The sequence below is a fragment of the Garra rufa genome, chromosome 25, assembly GCF_049309525.1.
Source record: "Garra rufa chromosome 25, GarRuf1.0, whole genome shotgun sequence".
NCBI classification, from domain to species: Eukaryota; Metazoa; Chordata; class Actinopteri; order Cypriniformes; family Cyprinidae; genus Garra; species Garra rufa.
In genome coordinates this window covers 15,025,572-15,049,278 of record NC_133385.1, presented here as the reverse complement: position 1 = coordinate 15,049,278, position 23,707 = coordinate 15,025,572, and the positions used below count along the sequence as shown (strand labels likewise).

The window sequence follows — 23,707 nt, the reverse complement described above, 5'->3', positions numbered from 1 at the left end:
TTCAAAAATGTTTTTGCTTACAGCGATTTACATGCATTTGAACACATACCAGCTTTGGTCTGGTCCATTGTGTCATTTTCAACTCCCATGATTCCACACTCAATCCCAGCGTCATCAAACAACGCCTTTGTTTTCTGTTTGTTTTGAATATGCACCTTCTAGTGGTGAAACTTACATACTGTGCCTTTAAACCATAACTGTCCTCCAGGAATTAGGGATGTAGACATTAGGAGCCTCATGATTCATTTTGAATTTGATTCAGTGATTCTTGAAAAAAAATTCTAAATGATTCTTAAAGGAATAGTTCACCCAAAGAATGAAAAATGGATGAAAGTATACTCACTGTCAGGCCATCCAACATGTAGATGAGTATGTTTCTTCATTAGAAGAACAGATTTGGATAAATTTAGCATTGCATCACTTGCTCTCAAATAGATCCTTTGCAGTGAATGGGTGCCGTCAGAATGAGAGTCCAAAATGCTAATAAAAACACTACAAGTAATCCACACCACTCCAGTCCATCAATTAACATCTCGTAAAGTAAAAAACTGTATGTTTGTAACAAACAAATCCATCATTAAGACGTTTTCTATCCATAATCCTGCTTTCTCCAGTAAAAGTCATCTAATCTGAATGAATCAGGAGAGAAATATGCACAGATCAAGCAATGTTTACAAGCGCAAACAGTCCCAAACAGTTAAAAACAAATATATGACCCTGAGCCACAAAATCAGTCTTAAGTAGCATTGATATTTTTGTATGATTGTATGATTGATTTTTCTTTTATGCCAAAAATCATATGAAATAAGTTCCATGAAGATATTTACTATAATTCCTACCATAAAACATAATTTTTGATTATTAATATGCATTGTTAAGAACTTCATTTGGACAACTCTAAAGGCGATTTTTTTCAGTATTTAGATTTTTTTTTTTTTTTTTGTACCCTCAGATTCTGGATTTTCAAATAGTTGCCCAAATATCAATGGAAAGCTTGTTTATTCAGCTTTCAGATGCTCTATATACTAAAACAATTGACACTTATGACTGGTGTTTGTGGTCCAGGGTCACATATGTTGGTGGATTTTGATGAGAGAGTACAACAAACGATGGACATTTTCACTGGATAAAGCGTTATTATGGATTGCACACAATTTTTCATTTTATAAAATGTACTGTACTCATGTGGATTACTGTAATGTTTTTATCAGCTGTTTGGGGACTCTTTCTGACGGCGCCCAATCACTGCAGAGGATGTAAAATCTGTTCCGATGAACAAGCAAACTCATCTTCATCTCAGATGGCCTGAGGGTCAGTAAGTTTTCAGCAAATGTTCATTTTTGAGTGAACTTCTCCTCTAAAGCTTTAAGTTTTCCGCTCTAGTCAGATACTCCATTCCCGGCTTTTGTTTACTCCATTGTTTCACGGCCTTCAGAGACTGTAGCGTTTTAAAAGGACTCATTTACAAAATAGTCGTAAGTGCATTAAGTCATCACGCAGGAGGAAATGACTTTGTGGCTGACTGGAAACGAACAGGTGCTCTTTCAGATTCATTTAGCGTCGCTTTCGAGTGAAGAAGCAAATTGCTGTGGGGAAAGTCCGGCCTAAGCCTGTTTTTCCTTTTTTTCTCTCTCTCCTTACAGCGATTTACATGCATTTGAACCCGAATCAGCTTTGGTCTGGTCCGTTGTGTCATTTTCAGCGAGACCGAGTAAACATCTGCGGGTAAAAATGGCCTAATTAGGATGAAGTCGATGTCCTGTATTCCCAGCTGCTCGCTATGTTTAGACAGACGACGTCTAGCGCGGGTAACCTCTTCTCCTGAGTGCCCTCTCACAATGCAACCTGTGAGGTTGAACGCTACACAACAGTTGGCGTAATATAACAATTAGCCCGCGCAATTTGTAACTTTCTTAATTGCGCCGCAAGCTGAAAGCACTTCCAACGCACCCGTCACCTGCTAATTGTGAACCTATCACTCACTAGAAAATGGAGAATGCTGAAAAACAAAAGGCCTTTCTCTCTCTCTCCATCTTTGTCTCAAGCTCTCTCTCGTCGTCTTTTTCGGTCCTGATTAAATAAATGCTTTTTAATTAGTTTGGAAGTAATGCGTGTGTTCGCCATCCTTTGTCTTAATCTCCACCGGTGCCTTCTGTGGTGCCTTCTCTCATACAATCGAGTGCGCTGAAATATTTACCGTCGACGTTGGACGCCTGCCACGATGTGGAATTGCCTCGGCAGCCCTAAATGAAATTGTCCCTAATATGTTTCTGCTGATTAGAGCTGGAAGTTAATACAAAAGGCTATCCTTGAGTGCTGTCCGTTTGTCAATATTTGTTTTTTTTGTTTATTTTTTTCTAAAGGAATTAGCTGTTCTGATGGGGGAAATAGTGGAGTGGCTTGTAAGTGTTGATGTTGGACAGTGGCTTATCTGAAACTCCTGTTTGGAGTAAATAGCAGATGCCGTCGTGGTCGGCCATATGGAGCTCGCTGCCTTGCGGCAGACTAGAGAGCTGGGAATGGAAGCAGGTGGAAGGTACAGAGATTAAAGAGGCGCTCGGGCTGCCTTACTTCACCATGAATTAGCTGTGGTTAAATCTGCTCAATTTGACGTTTATATTTGTGTTGAAGACGGGTCATTTACTTGTGCAATATTAGGGAAGGTTACTTGTAAAAGTATGCACAATGTATTAGTGTGGTACTCTTGAAAAACATAGGAACTTGCATTGCATTGCATTGGGCTTTTAATCAAACATGAACAAAATCTTTTTTGTTGTTGTTTGTAATAATAATAATAATAATATTTTTCACAAAATTAGTTTTTTTTTTTTTTACCTGACTTTAATATTAATATTTTAAATAATAAATACAAATAAATAATAATTGTCTACTAACATGTCATGTAGTAATAATAATGTAAACACTTTTCTATCATAATATCATAATAAGTAATAAAAATAAAAGGATAAATACATAACTAAATATTTACTAACATTTAAAGATTAAATAGTAATAATTATTAAAATGTAGCAGCAGTAATAGTAATAATAATAATCATTTTTTTACTTGATTTGAATATATAATAAAAACCATATTTTTCCTGTTTAAATTACTCAATTAATAAACATAATACCATATAAAATAAGTAATAAATACATAAAAAAATAAAGATTTAATTGTAGTAATAATTAAAATGTTGTAATATTACAATTAATTGTTATTATTATTATAAAAAAAAAAAAACATAATAGGACCCAGGGCAATTAAGATTGGTTAAATAAACTCAATAAATAAATAAACAATAAATAAATATTAAATTGTAATAATTAATAAAACGTAATAATAATAATAATAATAATAATAATAATAGGATTTAAAATAATTTCCCTGTTTAAATTAATAAACCATACGAAACCAAATCATATGAAATAATCAATAAATACAAAAAATAATATTTAATTTAAAATATTGTTTATTATTATTATTATTATTACCACCTAATTGGAATATTTAATAAAAAAACATAATAGGACCCAAGGCAATTAATGTTAGTTAATTAAACTCAATAATCTAAATAAATAAATATTTTCTAACATTTAAATATTCAATTGTTATAATTATTTAGTTTATTATAATTATAAGTTTAATAATGATAATAATAATAATATTTATAATTGTAACTTCCTTGGAATATATAATCAAACACATAATAAAACCCAGGCAGTTAAGATTGATTTTGTAATTGGCCCAATTAATAATCATAATAATATATAAAATTAATAATAATAATAATAATAATAATAATAATAAATACATAAAAAAAAAATATTTACTGACCTTCAAATAATATATTGATGATAATTTAAATGTAATAATAATGATAATAATGTAAACACAAAATTAAATAAAATGTACAATATATTGACCTTCCTAATTTTTTGAATTTTTACGATTAAAATATAAATTTATTAAAAAAAAAAACATATATACAAATAATAAAAATAAATATCGCACAACATGCATATATACAAATAAACTCACATAAATGTATTACTTTAAACTGTACTATTTACTTAACAAATATATGTATTTGGAATTATTTTGGGGAAAAAAAACAATCATGCATATTTATTATTCTAACAAATTTCTGTATGAATTGATATTCTTACATTCAGTTGACAATTCTTTTTACGTGTTTTTTTTTTTGTTCTTATTTCATGAATGAAGCCCATTGTTAGTAAAGATAATATTTACTTTTTGTGTCATTGTCATTTTCCAAGGCTCTAATTCTTGCTGAATAGAAGCTTGCAACTGTTTTTATTTATTTAACATGTTTAAAGTGCTTATTTTTGCTGTTGAAAAGTTTGTCTGATATAGTTTGCATACAACAGCTGATACCCTGTTTGAGTTCAAAATCTACCACATTACACTAAAAAAACAACACAAGTCTCCTTGGAAAATGTCTTTGTTGCATTTCTCATGGTGACTCGCTATATCCGTCCATCACATTTCTTCATAACATCCAGCGATTATCTGGACATCAAAGTCAGACAGCAGATGATCATCTCTAGATTATCACCTGCCGTCTGTAATGTGGTGGCAGTATTTATTAGTGTGTTTGAGGTTACATTCCTCACTCAAGGGCAGCGCGGCAGTAAAGCTCAGCGGGGACTTGAACCGGCAGCAGACTGGTTGCTGCTCCATTAGTCTGCCCATTGGACCAAGCGTGGCTTCATTCATCTCTGTATCACAGGCAAATCCACCTGATCTTTTGTGTTTGGATCATTTCATACTGCAGCTTACACACAGCTTCTGATGTAAAACGATGATGCAAATGTGTGTGTGCTGTGTAAATGTACTCTACAGGCGTGCATTCCAGAAGTCGGGTTAAATGAACTGCATTCAGAGATCACAGCATCTGTCTAGGATAAAAGTGATGAGAGTGCATGAATGCTGAAAAACAAATTACATCAAAGGGTTGCCTCAGTGCGTCATGTTTTGCAAGATAACATTACCTTAAATTACCTTTTATAATGTAAACACGAAATGAAATGGCATTTGCGATACATTTACCTTCCTAAATGTGACACATTTAGGACTTTATATTTTACAGTAATATATATATATGTATTTTTTCTTTCTTTCTTTACTTGATTGGAATATCAATATATTTAAATAAATGTTTTCTTAATTTTTTTTTTAAATAATAAAATGTGATAAAAATAGTAGTGATAATAATAAACATCCTTTAGAACTTGATGTATTTTTACTTCATATTTATATACATGTGAATACATACATATTTACAAACATTTCATTTTTTAAGAATTAAAAAAATAAGAACAATAACAACAATTAAGGCTTGTTTTTTTTACTAATTATTATTATTAACTTTTTGATTGACTGAAAAACACTTAATAGTAACAATTAAATAAATATTATTCACTAACACCCATTTTTTAAAATAATATATTTTATTTTTTATTACCTTTTTTGCTTGACTGAAAACATTAAAAATATAAAATAAAATACATATTTTCCACTTATACTTATTTTAAACAATACATACACTTATAGTAATAATTAAATAAATATTATTCATTAATATCTATTTTTCAAATAATACGTTTTATTATTATTATATAAATATATTTATTTATTTTGATTTATTATCTTACTTTTTTGCTTAACTGAAAAAATTATATTAAAAATTAAAAAAATATATTTTCCACTAATATTAATTTTAAACAATACATTTTATTATTACTTTTTGCTTGACTGAAAAAACCCTTTTAATATTAAAAATTAAATAAATATTTTCCATTAATATTTATTTTAAACAACACATTTTATTATTATTATTATTATTATTATTAATTATTACTTTTTTGCTTGACTGAAAAAAATAATATTAATATTATCATTATTATTACTACTACTACTTTTTTGGTTGATGAAAAATTAATACTATTAGTTTAAAAATATATATAAACATTCAATAACACTGATTTTTAAATACATTTATTATTATTATTATTAAAATATTATTTTTGTATTAAAATATTATATTAAAAATGAAGTAATGTAAACAAGAAATGAAATAGGATGTGCAATGCACCTACCTAAATAATAACTAAATGAATTATAATTAATAATAAAAACAACAACAACAGTTATTATTATTATTTATTTTAAAATGCAAAAGTTATATATATATATATATATATTTTTTTTACTTAAACAGTAATTCATTATTTGGAAAAACATACAAATTTAAAATTCTTATTATTCAAATTCTAATTTCTGTGTGAACTGTTAAAAACTTTTTTGTAATAATAATAATAATAATAATAATAATAATAATAATAATAATAATAATAATAATAATAATAATAATAATTAGTAGTAGTAGTATTTGATAAATATCACAACTATTTTTAATTTAGATTTTATATTGCCTTTAAATTTCTTCTGCTTTATGTTTATTCATTTTTCTTTTACTCTTTGTCGTATAAGAAGAATTGATGCCATGTTCCTTCAACTCACCTGACCAGCCTGAGTGACAGCAGTCCGACTCATGAAATTCACACGTTTCTCAATCTCTGTTTTGCAGCACTGCCCGCAGGAAGACTGTCACACAATCCACTCAATCTTTCTCTCTCTTTCCCCCTCTAGATGTACAGCACATTAAGCGCAGAGACATCGTGCTCAAAAGGGAACTGGGCGAAGGGGCCTTTGGGAAGGTGTTCCTGGCAGAGTGCTACAACCTAAGCCCCACTAAGGACAAGATGCTGGTGGCTGTCAAGGTAAGAGATGATCCCTCCATTCCAGCAGGGCCGTGGCGCTCTCCAGTTACACAGGACTCATTCCAAAGGTCAAGCCCCATTTTTCCAGCCCCCCTCGAATGACATATAAAGTTGATCCCCCTGTGCCCACCAGAGAGGGCTTTCTTTCGGGGAATGATCGCTAGACGTCTTGGTGGTGGAGGATTTGTTGACTAAGATCAATGATGGAAAGAGCTCTGCTGTGCTCTGAGGAGAGATCAGCTACAGTAGCGTTTAATATTTGGCATTGATATAAGGTTTGGGAGGGTATTAAGATATTGCAGTGCTGTGGTTTAGTCTTCATGACACAGACAGAGAGGAATGAGTCACCTCTGTGGGCAGACGGTTCCTGGATAATGCTTTAACATGGTTTACCACATGGGACTGTTCACCAAGGTCAAGGAACTAGACGTCTAGTGAGCTTGAGGCGCTCTATTGAAGATGGTTTTTAGATCAGTGCTGATCTATAAGTGCATCAGTTTGACTGTCAGTTTAGAAATGTCAAGGTTTCACAGATGCTGACTTGTTGAAGTATGAAGGCAAATATATAGTAGTTTGTTGTGAATAGAAAAAAAAAGATATGTTCTTTTCATGAGGAAACAGTTAAAATAATTTTATATGGATTTATATATACTGTACGTAAACTCGGAATTCAGGGGAAACAGTGAGAATTGCAAGATATATGTAAACTTGGAATTCAGGGAAAACAGAATTGCGAGATGAAAAACTCGGAATTCAAAGGAAACGGTGAGAATTGCAAGATGTAAACTCAGAATTCAGAGACAGCAGAATTGCGAGATATAAATCTGTAATTCAGAGGATACAGTGAGAATTGCAAGATGTAAACTATGATATTTAGGGAAAACAGTCCGAATTGTGAGATGAAAGCCTCGGAATTCAGGAAAAACAGTCAGAATTGTGTGAAGTAAACTCAGAATTCAGGGAAAACAGAATTGTGTGATGCAAACTCAGGATTCAGGAAAAAAAAATCTGAACTGCGAGATATAAACTCAGGATTTAGGGAAAACAGAATTATAAGATGAAAAACTCGGAATTCAGAGAAAATAGTCGGAATTGCGTGATGTAAACTCGGAATTCAAAGAAAAGTAAGAACTGTGAGATGAGAAATCAGGGGAAAACAGTCAGAATTGTGTGATGGAAATCCGGAATTCTGGGAAAAAAGTAAAAACTGTGAGATGTAAACTCAGAATTCAGGGAAAACAGAAGGAAAAAAAGTCAGAATTGTGTCTGAGGGCGAAATGCAATTATAACATAATTGAAGGAGAGATTCCTTACAAACACACAGCGATGCAAGGCTGGCTGCGAGAGGGACTGGGAAAGTTATAAACACAGATTTCAAGGAAAACAGTGAGAATTATAAGATCAAACAACTCGGAGTTCAGGGAAAATAGTCGGAATTGCATGATGTAAACTCGGAATTCAAAGAAAAAAAGTCAGATTTGCAAGGTGTAAACTCGGAATTCAGAGAAAAAAGTCAGAACTGTGAGATTTAAACTCGGAATTCAGGAAAAACGGTCAAATTTGTGTCATGTAGACTCAGAATTCAGGGAAAACAGTCAGAATTCCTTGATGTAAACTCAGAATTCAGGGAAAACAGTCAGAATTCCTTGATGTAAACTCAGAATTCAGCGAAAACAGTCAGACTTGCATGATGTAAACTCGTAATTCAGGGAAAACAGAACTGTGAGATGAAAAACTCGAAATTCAGGTAAAAAGTCATAATTGTGAGATTAAAAACTTGGAATTCAGAGAAAATGTCAGAACTGTGAGTTGTAAACTCTATTCAGGGAGAAAAAAGTAAGAATTGCAAGATGTAAACTCAGAATTGCAAGAAAGAAAGTCAATGAAAGTTTTATCTTTCAGTTCTGACTCTTGGGGCGTTATAGATATCTGGTCATAATGTTACCAGCATCCAGATCTCCCATGTGTTTCTCTTTTTCATCATCTTTGAGATGATGCTGGCTATCATGTTGTGGAGCTTTAGTCCTGGTCAACCGGAGAAATAAATCTGGAGCAATAACACTGTCTGCTGGTGACGGTTTATCATCCCTCAAAGCACAGTGTTCTGGAGACGCTGTGATCAAGAATGATGGAGCTGATGTTTTCTTTCTGAATCCTGTGATGGTGTCAGAAGATGATTCTCATGTGCAGAAGAACACAAGCAGCCACATGCCTTGCTTTACCACTAACCTACTGGAATCAAATCAAAAAAGGTTCTCTAATATCTCAGTTTTATTCTCAAAGCAAGTGTCCTGCTTTTCAGATTTTCCCCTTAAAAACAGGATTGGAGGACTTCAAAAATGACACCATTATTATTAAACCTATATGATGTTTCAGAATAAATCTCAAATCTAAGTCTCCAATCGACAGTCAGAGATCTCAATAAATGAACTTCTCAAAGCTCAAACTATTCTATTCTTGGAGGAACCTAATAAGAAATGAGTTTGAGCTGCAATCCTTTTCATTTTATAGCACTATACTGTACTTCAACAATGGTGTCTTTTATCTATTTTTATTTCACCCAAGGAACTGTAGGAGAAACATCTGGTCTGAGGCACAGTTGACACTTAAAGCAAACCTAAATGTGTCTCCTCAGCTTTGAAAGAGCAACCTCAGAGCAATAAAATGTTCCTCTGGGAAGCGGCTTGGCTTCGTGGAGCTCCATCACAGCAGCTGTTGTTTGAAAGCCGTCCAACCCAAATTTAGAGAGGTCAAGTTTTTCCTTGTGTTTTGGCCAAAGAGCTGCCAGCGCCTCTCTCGTACCTTTGCTCTCCCCCATCTCCACCTGATGCCCAAGACCTCCAGACCCTTATTACGAGTGACAGCCCCCCAGGTGGTGCTGGATCCGTCCCCTCTGCTCTCTCCAGCCTGTGCAGGTGGCCAATTTCGCAACACAGGGGTAATAAAGCATTATGGATAGGGATAGATACCTCGCCATCTGCGAATTGGTTCCCTCATCCATCTCCAGCGCATGAACCTCTTTGCAATTCCTGATATGGATTAACCCACGGTAGCTCTAATTAAAATTAAACTGCGAGCTCTGAGGGCGAAACTCAATTATAACATAATTGAAGGAGAGATTCCTCACAAACACACAGCGATGCAAGGCTGGCTGCGAGAGGGACTGGGAAACCAATTGACATATCACGGCCAAGGCCGCAAAGGGGGGTGATTTTTCTGTGAATGACGGGATATGAGATGACAAAAAGACGGATGTGTACAGGCAACTATTTAATCTTTCAGGAAAGACAAAGACTGGCGCGAACAAATCAGAGACGTCATGCTGGTCATTTGTGTAACTTTTCTGGCGCCCCGAGGTTTGGGCCATGAATATGTGCATTTAAAATTCTGAAAAATATATGAACTTTTATGTAAGAATATGTTACATGAATAATAACCACTTTGGATGTCTACAATATCTGTGCAGTGTTTGCGTTAACTCATCTATGTTTTGGTTCTGCTTTTACATCTGTGTCATTGTTTTAAGGTTTCACAGATTTGGATATTTATATTTTGTTGTGAATATAATTTAGCAGCACCATATCTTATTGTGTCATTTATTTGTTTATTTATTTATTTTTGTGAAAATTACAAGTAAAGAGGTAAACTACATTTATTTATTCATTTTTGTGAAAATTCCAAATGAATAGGTAAACTGTTTATTTATGTTTGTTTGTTTAGAAAATTGAGCCATATCAATTAATAAATTTTTTATTTGTGGAAATGACAAAAAAATAAACTACATTTATTTGTTAACTTATTTATCTAAAAAATTACAAATAATGATAAATCACATTTATTTATCTGAAAATTCCAAATAGAGATAAACTACATTTATTTGTTTCTGAAAATTCCAAGTAAAGCAATAAACTACTTTTTTAAATGTAAAAATTCCAAGTAAAGAGATTTTATAAAAACTTATTATAAATAAAACTATATATATTTGTTTATTTGAAAATTCCAAGTAAAGAGATAAACAACATTTATTTATTTAAAAAATTACAAGAGATAAATCACAATCATTCATTTATGTATTTATTTAATTCTTGATTTATTTATTTTTTTATTTTGGTGAAAAATACAAGTGATAAACTACATGTGTTTATTTATTTTTCTATAAATTCCAAATAAACTACTTTTTTTTTTTATTCCAAGTAAAGAGATAAACTACATTTATTTCTTTATTATTTTTCTGAAAATTCCAAGTAAAGAGATAAACATTTATTTATTTAGAAAATTAGAAGAGATAACCAAATTCATTTATTTGTGTTTATTTCTTTTTGTAAAAATTACAAGTGATAAACTACATTTATGTCTTTCTTTTTTCTATAAATTCCAAGTAAAGAGAGAAACTGCATTTATTTATTTAATTATTTTTGTGAAAATTACAAGCAATAAACTACATTTATTTATTGATTTATCTATCAATTTATTTATTTGAAAATTCCAAGTAAAGAGATAAACGATATTTATTTACTTATTTAAAATAAAATGTAAGTAAAATAAATGTAGTAAAAAGAAAAAAAAACTACAGTGAAAATTACAAGCAATAAACTACATTTATTTATTTATTTATTGTTCTATAAATTACAAATAAAGAGATAAACTACATTTATTTATTTATTCTGAAAATTCCAAGTACAGAGATAAACTTCATTTATTTATTTGTTTATTTATTTATGTGAAAATTCCAAGTACAGAGATAAAGTACATTCATTTATTTAATTTTTCTCCCCATTCCTTGGTGCCCAGAGGCCTTTACAATTCTAAAAATATGATATTACCTGAATGATTTAAAGCACTTTGGACGTCTACAATATCTGTGCAATAATCTTTATGTCAGCTCATCTGCATTTTGATTATGCATTTAAATATATTGTCAAAAATGGCTCTGCATGCTCCATTGGTTTGTGGCATATTGTATATCGTTCGAGATTCATAAACCATTAGAGACGGAACCATTTAGATCCAGATTAGTTGGAGCGGTTAGTCTCATTAACCTGATTAATTGTTCACTTGAATTATTTATTACTGCTTAACTCATCTAAGCTCCCTTAATTAATTTACTTCTACCATGAGTGTCAAAAAGTAATAGCAAATGCACATTTAATTCTTGAGTTTGCGCAATATATCCTCTCATAATAATGATTTGTTTTTGAAATACGGATTTTAATTTAACTTTTGGTTTCGCCCACAGTTATAGTGGTTATAAAACAATAAACTGACTGTGTTTTGTCTCTACGCAGACCCTGAAGGATCCCACCCTTGCGGCGAGGAAAGACTTCCAGCGGGAGGCCGAGCTGCTGACCAACCTTCAGCACGACCACATAGTGAAGTTCTACGGCGTCTGCGTAGACGGAGACCCGCTTATCATGGTCTTCGAGTACATGAAACACGGAGACCTCAACAAGTTCCTCAGGTCTGTGGCTGTTATAAAGCAATAATCATTGTGCTTTGCTCATGTAATGATCGCAAAGGGAATTGGTTATTATTGATTGAGGTCACAAACCAAGTAGAACATAATTATAGAACCACTTAAAGGGATAGTTCACCCAAAAATGAAAATTCTGTTATTAATTACTCACCCTCATGTCGTTCCAAACCCGTAAGACCTTCATTTATCTTCACAACACAAATGAAGATATTTTTGATGAAATCCAAGAGCTTTCTGACCCTGCATAGACAGCAACGCAACTAAAACGTTCTTGGCCTAGAAAGGTAGTAAGGACACTGTTAATTTGTTATTTCAATGCAGTTGAATGTCATTTTCTTGTTGTTGAGATGTAAAATCCAGCGTCTTGATGTCAGCAGTTCCCATCTGACTGTGATTGATAGGTAACAACCTTCCTCAGAGGTATGTACAAGCAAAAGGAAGTGGATACAAAGGTGTACATGGTTACTGACAGAGCCCTGCCGAAAGAGCAGAAATTGCTTTCTCTTTCCAGCCAGCAGGATTATGGGGGATAACAGGTTTTGTCAAAACTGCTTCATACGTAATGACACCATAAGGCGATACATCCGTGAAAGGGCAAGGAAACTGACAGGGATGCAAATTGAATCATACAGCATACGTTTCCTTTGAAGAAGAAAGTAATCTATTGGTAACTTTAATGTACATTGCACTGGCATAAAATGGCGGCATTAGCTTTCATATAGATTAGTTTGGTTCTGTATTCATGACAGCTTTCTCATTTCATTCTTATCTAAAACAGTTGTTTTTATTTGTGTTGTAAGCATTCAAATACTTTACGGAAATGAAGTGACAGAATTGAAATATGTTATACTCACAGAGCTCATGGTCCAGATGCAATGATCTTGGTTGACGGACAGCCGCTGCAGACCAACGGGGAACTGGGTTTGTCTCAGATGCTGCACATAGCCAGTCAGATCGCATCAGGGATGGTCTACTTGGCATCTCAGCACTTTGTGCATCGTGACCTGGCCACACGCAACTGCCTGGTGGGCAACGGGCTGCTGGTGAAAATCGGAGACTTTGGAATGTCAAGAGACATCTACAGCACTGACTACTACCGGGTAAGAGCGCTTTTGTTTTTGTAAATGCTTGAGTGAAATACAGTACCATTCAAAAGTTAAGTTAGTAGGAAAATATCAGGGCCGTTTCATCTGAGGAGGCAAGGGAGGCAGTGTAGTACAAAAATAAAACGACACCAATATTACAACATACAATGCCTTGCGAAAGTATTCATACCCCTTGTTTTTTCACATGATGTTAAACTGCTTTAAATTACTTTTTTTCTCTCTACATCAATCAACCCTTTATACACAATAATGGCGAAGCTTAAATGATTCCATTGCATAAGTATTCATACCCTTATCTAGTTGAAATTTAGCTCAGGAGCATTCGCATCGCATGTAGATGTTACTACACTTCGAATGAAGTTAACCTGTGGCAAATTTACTTGAATGGGCATGATTTAGAAAGGCACACGTCTTAATAAAAGGTCTAACAGCTAAAAAAGCACATCAGAGCAAAAACCAAGTCCTGAGATTAAAAAAAAAGGATTTCATCAAGCCACACATCTGGGAAGAAAATCTGCTGAATTGAAGGTTCACAGCCATGTAGTCTCCATTATCCATAATGGAAGAAGTTTGAAACAACCAGGACTCTTCCTAGAGCTGGCCTTCTGGCCAAACTGAGCACTTGGTTATAGTGGTGACCTAGAACCTGATGGTCACCCTAGTTGAGCTCCATGATCATATATGCAAATGTGAGAAACTTACAGAAGGACAAACATTACTGCAACACTCCACCGATCTGGGCTTTATGGCGGTGTGGCAAGACTCAGTCCTCTCCTCAGTAGAGACACATGAAAACACACTTGGAATTAGCAAAAAAGCATTTAAAGGATCCTCGGACTGTGAGAAACAAGATTCTGTGGTCTGATGAACCTCAATTCCAAGCATCATGTTTGAAGGAAACCAGACACTGCTCATCACCTGCAGAGTACCATCCCAAAAGTAAAGTGTGGTGGTAGTAGCCTCATGCTGTGGGGCTGTTTTTCAGCGGCAGGGACCGATGGACTCGTCAGAGTAAAAGAAAAGCTCCAAAAAGCACCAAAAAATGGAGATAGCCTTAATGAAAACCCAGTCCAGAGCATTCAGAACCTCAGTCTGGGCAGAAGGTTCACCCTGCAACAGGACAATGACCCTAGGCACACAGCAAAAGTGGCCGATAGACAACTATGTGAATGTCCTTGAGTGGTCCAGACACAGCTTGGGCTTAGACCCAATCAAACATTTCTGGAGAAATCTGAAAATGTCTGCCAGACCCCATCCAAGCTGACAGGACTTGAGAGACGAAGAGGTGAGGTGAAGAATGACAGATAATTGCCAAATGCAGATGTGCAAAACTTGTTGCATCATACCTATAAGGCTTGAGGCTGTAAAGGTGCTTAGTACTGAGTTAAGGGTATGAATACTTATGCAATTTACTTATTTCATTTTTTTTTTTTTTTTTTAAATATGAAGTTATGACAATTGTGTTGACTTCTTAGTGTAGACTGATGTGGGGAAAAAAGTAAACCGTTTAAAACAGTTTAACATAAGGCAGCAACAAAATATGTGAAAAAAAGAAGGGGTATGAACATTTTCGCAAAAGATAAGATTAAAGTTTATAAATCACTATTTTTTTTCTAAAGAAACATTGTCCAACAGTGACACGAAGCTGGTAAAGTAACAGCGGGAGTCTCTCTCGCCTCCCCTGAGCCCATTGAGTTTCAACAGACCCCCATAAAGCATTCGGTGTGTTTGTTAGGGGGTAATTGAGAATAAATGGGGGAAAGTCATGTGAAAGGAGGCAACGCCTCCATCGCAATATGATTGGATATGACTGGTTATGTTCGTCTGTGATTGGTTAATGAAATAAATCCCGCCTCTTGAGAGCGTTCCGCATTCGCGAATCAGTCTGAATAAACAATATAATGGGGTTAATGGAAAGACTTATTTAAAAAAGTAAGACTTTTTTATGTCAAAATAAGGCTTTAAATGGCCTGAAAATATGATCTGTAGGAGTTTTTAGTGAGTAATCGGCTAAAGTAAATCTCTGTGTCTGGGACTAATATTTACAGAGTTTTGATGACTGATTATGTGAAAAAATTCAAAAATAGTCAAATGCTAACTATTAAAAAAGAATAGCTGAACACAAGTTCACAAATAAGATATATTGTTTAAACTGTTACTGCCCTGAGTTATTGTTTTGGAATAAATGTATAATGCTTAAAATTGATGAAATTCATAATAAATAGAATATTTATTGCATTGTTAATGTAAAAATATAAAAGATATATTTTTTTCTTTTTCTAATAATGTTTATTTAACCAAGAAAATATGACTGGGACATACAGAAAAACAGTTGAAAAAAAACAAAACATTATTAATAATTCAGCACCAATAAGAATTGATAAGAATTGAGCATCAATGATTTCTATTGCTAAAAGTTGCTGGAAAAAAAATTGTTCAGTGCGGCACTGAGACAGAAGTATTTGTATTTAGCTCATTGATTAGTCATCAAATATCCACAAAACACAAATTAACCCTTTGTCAACTGTGGCTTAGGATGGATCCATAATGGCATGCATAATTACTCATTTTTAATGACTTCTTAAAAATGGTAATATATCCAGCTGCTTTAGTGCTTTGAAAGACCTTAATCAGATTGTTTATTCACAATCATTAGCTTAGGCATACCAAGTGTTAATTAAGAAAAAAAGGTTAATTCAAGTTAAATTTGCAAGGTATTAAAAATATAAACATATATACAAACACATGCAGTTCATTAAACATTTAACCAACATCTATATCATATGCACATCTCTGAATACAAGCTTTGATGAACTGTGACCATTTAATGAATATCTTAAAAATACATTTAAGATGTTAAATGCACAAATTATCACATTTTTGTTCGATTTACATCTGTAATTGAACCATATTAGATTTAAATTGAGCGATTATAGTTTTAAAGGGATTTTTGGAAGAACTATTTCTTAAAAGTTTAAGTGTGAATTCAGACTTTTATCTATAATTCTGATTCAGTCGAGCTGGTTGGCTCAATTATATGCTTCAGATCCATCGGCGCTTCTACAGAAGATCCTCAATCAAATCTAGTCATTTCTTGACACAGACAGAGGCCTCTCGGTAGATTTGGCCTAGATGACAGAGAGCTCAATTTGCGAGCTGAGGGCCCTAAATGAATTAAAATGTATGTCTTCACTTAGCACTCAACAAGAGGATGAATGAGGTGGCGCTGAATTTACAGAGCTCCTCTATCGCTCGACTAGATTAAGTTGATTTGAACATGATTGTTCATCTCGCTGCTTTGAATGTGACTCTCATTTTTAGGGCACTGAAGGTAAATGAGAAATTTTCTCACTGTCAGAAGTCAGGGAATAATTCAGGAGCCAAACATAAAGCAAACGGCTCACTTAGCATACATCCAGATGCTAGCGGTGGCTTGTGCTGGACTTTTGAACTGAAATGGCATATTATATACATTGTTACAAACATTACATTATTATTATAGATGTAAAATACAAATAAATAAAAAAAAACATTTTTATAAAACTATTATTTCTATGCAATAATATTTTTATATTTGTATTAGTAATATTTTTGATTATTTTTTGTATTGTATTGTTTTGTATTATTCTATAATATTAATAACAATAATAATGATGATAATGAAGATTTTTGTTGTTTTATACAGACTTTATTGACCTTTTTTACATTATTTTGTAATTGTTTTGAAAATGTATTCCTTTATGTATATTCTTTATGAAAAAAAACAACAAAATCAGTTTTGCAAACAAACTTGTGGTTTTGTTATGAAGAATAATAGTATTAATTATTAAAAAATAAATGAAAATGATTATTATTGTTGTTATTATTATACATGTTATTACATTTAATAATAATAACAATAATATTAACTATTATTATATACAAACATTATTTAATTATTTAACATTATTTATTATTATTTATTTTAAATAATAATACTTATTAGTAGTAGTAGTAGTAGTAGTAATATCAGATACCTACTACATTATATGTTATTTATTATTATTTAATAATAACAATCATTATTTGTTATTAGTATTATATACTATATTATATTATACGTTATTATTATATACATTTATTATATAAGATATTTATTTACATTAAATAATAATAACTAGTATTATTATTATTTGTTAGTATTATACATATTCAATTTTGTATTAATAATAATATTTGTTTTTATATACATACATACATTTATTTATTTAAAATAATAACAATAATAATAATTATTATTATTATTTATAGTAGTAGTAGTATCATATATACCTGCTATATTATGTGTTATTTTAATAATAATAGTAATTATTATTATTATTATTTGTTGTTATTATTATTATATACTATATTACACATGTTATTATTATTATTATTATATACTATATTATACATGTTATTTATTTATTATTATTATTATATAAATGTATTATATGTGTTATTACATTTTATAATAGTAATTATACTTTGTATACACATACATTATTAATAATAATAATAATAATAATTATTATTATTATTATTAATTATTATTATTATTATAAACTACATTATATTATACATGTTATACATTATTATATACATTATATTTATTTACATTAATATCTATTATTATTATTATTTGTTATTATTATACATATAAAATTTTGTATTAATATTTGTTTTTATATACATACATTATTATTCATTTAAAATAATAATAATAATTAGTAGTAGTATCATATACCTGCTATATTATGTGTTATTTATTATTATTTGTTATTATTATTATATAAATTTATTATTTTATTTATTATTATATATTATTTATTTACTTTAAAATAATAACATTATTATTATACATGTTGTTAAATTTAATAATAATAGTAATAACAATTTGTACATACATTATAATAATTAGTATTATTATTAGTATTAGTATCATATACCTACTATATTTGTGTTATATATGTGTTATTTATTTGAATAATGCTAATAATAACAATAATACTATACATGTTGTTTTTTATTATTATTATAAACATTTATTATATGTGTTATTTACTTATATTAAAATAATAACATTATTATTATTATTATCATCATATACCTACTATATTATATGGTATGTGTTATTTAATTGCTATTATTTATGTGTTACTATAAATGTGTTATTATTGTATACCTACTATATTATGATACGTGTTATTTATTTTAGCATTCTTTCCAATATTACATTGTAATGACAAGCATAGGGAAAAAATAGATATCTAATTTTGCTTACCCTAATGCAGGACATTCTTGACGGGAAAAAACATAATGACCAAAAAACAGAAGCTGTTTACCGACTTACGCCTCAAAACCTAAAACATTTCTAAATGCAGATCCTTTAGTAGACAAGGGTTGCTGCTGTGCCCAGAGCATCAGTTCTAATTGCAAAGAAGGAAATATGTTACATTAACAGTAAATGTCCAATAGACCATTGCATCTCATCTCACTTAATATATTCCATGGCTTACTTTTATTTAATGGCACTGTGAAATGGCAGATTGCACTCTGCAGCACAAAAGAGACAGCAATCAATTTAACGTTCCCAACAAACAGGAAGTGACCCAACCATCACGGCTTCCACAGGCAAACCTAAATATACATGCGGCTGCGAGGCAATTTGCACTGACGCATAAAGATGAGCAACATGAGATATATAAAAAAAATATTACATCCAGTACAGAAATGACTATTGATGAACAAATAGTTCACATTATTCTTATTATTTTTTAGCATTACCAGAAAGCTGTATTGGATTTTCAGTGCTGCATAGGTACAGCATCTCAAATAAGTCCCTTAGCTGTCTATGTAGGAAGCATCTCACTAGAGTTTTTAATCACAATTCAGATTTGAATATCCTCAATTTTCGCATTAATGTCTCAGTAGCTTCCAACCCCAACATACGCCTCACATCTCCAAACAGATATAACCCAAAATGGCATCCAACAGCACATCTTCTCCGACACCGGTGACATTCTGACGTGTTCATTCTCCAGAAAGAACCACGCGGTGGTCTCCTGGGAATGATCGCAGTCGGTTAGCCCAGAGTCAGTATTCATCATCAGCCTGGCTTCCTCATCCATGTAATGATTGTGGCATATAATCTCACTAGCAGAAGGTGGAGAAGCTACGGTCGATTTGGAGTCGCTCAGGTTTTCTTTGTCAGAGTAAATTTGCGCTGAAGGCCATGATGTAGGAACCAAACACCTCAATTCGCTGGCAGAGCAAAGTCGAGCTACCTTGCTTCAAATCCATTCAGATGTCTAGCACTAGCAGGTTCTCCAAAGAGGTTGAAGGACCTGAATGCTTCACACTTCCAGAATAAACATTTCCTGATCATTTACTCACCCTCATGTCATCCAAGATGTTCATGTCTTTCTTTCTTCAGTCGAAAAGAAATTAAGGTTTTTGAGGAACACATTTCAAGATTTTTCTTCTCTTTCATATAGTGGACTTTAATGGGAACCAATGGTTTGAAGATCCAAATTGTAGTTTCAATGCAGCTTCAAAGGGCTCTAGACAAAGAATAAGGGTCTTATCTAGCATAACAATTGGTCATTTTCTACTAAAAAATAAAACCTTTTAACCACAAATGCTCATCTTGCACTAGCTGGACTTCACTCATTACGTAATCACGTTTGCGTAATCGTCTGTGTGCTCTGATTTATAAAGTTAAGGTAGGGCGAAAAACTTTGACATCATAGTTGAGGGTTTAACTTTCTTTGCACATTTTTTAATAAATAATACTTTTATAAAACAATATTATTTTTATACAACAATATTTTGTATATTTCGTATTATTAATGTTTTTAATTGTTTTTATACTGTTTTATTTTGTATTTTCAATAATAATAATATATTTTTACAGATTATATTTGAAATATTAATATTTTTTCTTTTTTTAATTATTTTGTGATTGTTTTGTGAATGTATTACTTTATGATATATACATATAAAACAACATAAAGCATATTGTTTCAGTTTTTACTAAAAATATTGTACTTTTGTTATTGTTATGCATAATTATAGTAATTATTAAAAATAAATGAAAATAATAATTATTGTTATATAATAATAATTATTGTTAACATTATTTTTTTATTATATACCCACTATATTATATGATACATGTTATTATTTTTAGAAATAATAGTACTACTACTACTACTACTAATAATAATAATAATAACAATAATTTACTAATAATAATTATTATTATTACTGTTATATAATAATAATAATAATAATATAATTGTTAACATTATTATTATTATTATTATTTTATACCGCTATATTATATGATACATGTTATTATTTTAAAAAATTACTACTAATAATAATAATTATTATTATTATGTACACACTATTATATATTAATATAATAATAATAATTATTATTATTATTATTCCAACTATTATTATATTGTTATTTATTTATTATTATATGCTTATATTGTATGTGTTATTGTTTATTTAAATTAAAATAATAATAATAATAATAATAATAATAATTATTATTATATACCCACTATATTATATGTTAATATAATAATTAATAATAATAATATTAATAATAATAATAATAATTATTATTATTATATGTGTTATTTATTTATTATTATATGCTTATATTGTATGTTATTATTTATTTAAATTAAAATAATAATAATAATAATAATAATAATAATTATTATTATTATTATTATTATTATTATATAATGACATTTGACATTTGAGTCGATACTTCCACCTACTTCATGTGTGACCTTTCCAATGTGACTACATAATGTGTGAAGTTAACCTAGTGCAAGTCGAGCAACTTTGGTAAAAAGTATATACATTTTTATTTCTTTTAGAAAATGATCAATCGTTTCACTAGGCAAGACCCTTATTCCTTGGCTGGGATCGTGTAGAGCCCTTTGAAGTTGCATTGAAACTGCAGTTTGGACCTTCAACCCGAGAACCCCATTGAAGTCCACTATATGGAGAAAAATCCTGGAATGTTATCTTCAGAAATCTTAATTTCTTTTCGACTGAAGAAAGAAAGACATAAATTTTTATTCTGGAAATGAATTAATCCTTTAATGAATCTAGTATGATGGAAAACGGCTTGAAATTCCACCCCCACGTGTCTGTTTCCTCAACGCACTTTGACTTCTGACGAGCGCTCGTTTAATGACATCATCTCTCGTCAGCTGCTTATTGAAACAAACATGCTATTGATTTTAATATGCATTAATTACCGCTATGTGATTCCCGTCCTCCTCGTCTCCGATTCTTCTCCCCCTCTCAAGTCGCTAATTGTGTTGCCTTTCATCGGTGCCCTTTCAGATTGCGTTGGCATTTTTGTCACCACCCTGCCAGTTCTCATTCCAATCTTGACGAAGCCCCGCAGACTGATTTACATGCATCTGCAGTCTCGTCGTTCCACCTCGGAAAAGATGGCGGGAAGCAATCCGGGAGAAGCTATTCAGATGAATAGAAGTTCAATCATTGCAATCGATTCAATTTCCCAAACACTTGAGCACAAACATATTCACTAAACAAAAACACTGAATATGCCCGTGTTCCGATTAGCATACTAACATACTACTGTTACTATTTCTGCCGGGTAGTATACACTGTTGCCTACTCAATGCACTTTTCTCTATGGAAATAACGATTTTAATTTCCAATTTTATAACTGGATGCCACTCACATGTAATGTAATGATACATGTAATGAAGCAATTCAATTGAAGTCATAAGTTTACATACACCTTGCAGAATCTGCAAAATTTTTATTATTTGAGGGATCATACAAAATACATGTTATTTTTTTATTTAGTACTGACTTGAATAAGATATTTCACATAAAAGATGTTTACATATAGTCCCACAAGAGAAAATGATAGTTGAATTTATACAAATGACCCCATTCAAAAGTTTACAAACACTTGATTCTCAATGTGTTGTTATTGAATGTTGTTATTGAATGCTCCACAGCTGTTTTTGTTTAGTGATAGTTGTTCATGAGTCCCTTGTTTGTCCTGAACTGTTAAACTGCCCGATGTTCTTCAGAAAAAATCCTTTACGTCCCACAGATTCTCTGGTTTTTCAGCATTTTTGTGTATTTGAACACTTTCCAACAATTTTTGATTTTGAGATCGATCTTTTCACACTGAGGACAACTGAGGGACTTGTATGCAACTATAACAGAAGGTTCAAATGCTCATTGATGCTTCAAAAGGAACACGATGCATTAAGAGCCGGGGGTTTAAACTTCTGAACAGAATGAAAATGTGTACATTTTTCTTATTTTGCCTAAATATATATTTTTTTGGCATTTTGTACTGCCATTCAGAAGCTTTTGGAGACTTACATGTTTCCCAGAAGACAAAAAAAGGTGAATTTACCCTGATCTTCAAATTCAAAAAATTTCAGCCCCAACTCTTAATACATTGTGTTTCCTTCTGGACCATCAGTGAGTGTTTGAACCTTCTGTAATAGTTGCATATGAGTCCCTCAGTTGTCCTCAGTGTGAAAAGATGGATCTCAAAATCATAGTCGTTTTTGGAAAGGGTTCAAATACACAAAAATGCCGAAAAACCAAATCATTTGTGGGACCTGAAGGATTTTTCTAAAGACCAGCAGGCAGTTTAACTGTTCAGGACAAACAAGGGAGTCATGAACAACTTTCACTAAAAAAACAAAACAGCTGTGGATCATTCAGGTAACAACACAGTATTAAGAATCACATGTATGCAAACTTTTGAAAGGGGTCAGTTTTATAAATTCAACTACAATTTTTTCTTGTGCACTATATGTAAATGTCTTTTATGTGAAATATCTTAGTCAGGTCAGTACTAAATAAAAAATAACATGCATTTTGTATGAAAAATAATGAATATTTTGCAGATTCTGCAAGGTGTATGTAAACTCTTGACTTCAACTGTATATATTGTAGGCTTGGATTGTATTTTTCCCCCTCATTAAAGCCAATTAAGGATTAGTTCACTTCCAGAATAAAAACATTTCCTGGTCATTTTCCACACCCCCATGTCACCCAAGATGTTCGTCTATTTTTTTCTTCAGTCAAAAAGAAATGAAGGTTTTTGAGGAAGATGTTCCAGAATTTTTCTCCATATAGTGGACTTCAATGGGGTTCTCGGGTTGAAGGTCCAAATTGCCGTTTCAGTGCAGCTTCAAAGGGCTCTACACGATCCGAGCCGAGGAATAAGGATCTTATCTTGCGAAACGATACGCTATTTTCTAAAA

General features: G+C 31.7%; 1 protein-coding gene across 1 annotated transcript in view; it reads left to right on the top strand.

The window, feature by feature from the left end:
• Nucleotides 1–23,707, top strand: part of LOC141301352 (NT-3 growth factor receptor-like) — an 89,748-nt gene that overhangs the window by 55,931 nt on the left and 10,110 nt on the right. The window contains exons 7-9 of the mRNA XM_073831594.1: nt 6,676–6,806; nt 12,092–12,264; nt 13,136–13,379. Of these exons, the coding sequence (XP_073687695.1) occupies nt 6,676–6,806; nt 12,092–12,264; nt 13,136–13,379 (548 nt within the window). The remainder of the gene's footprint in view (nt 1–6,675; nt 6,807–12,091; nt 12,265–13,135; nt 13,380–23,707) is intronic.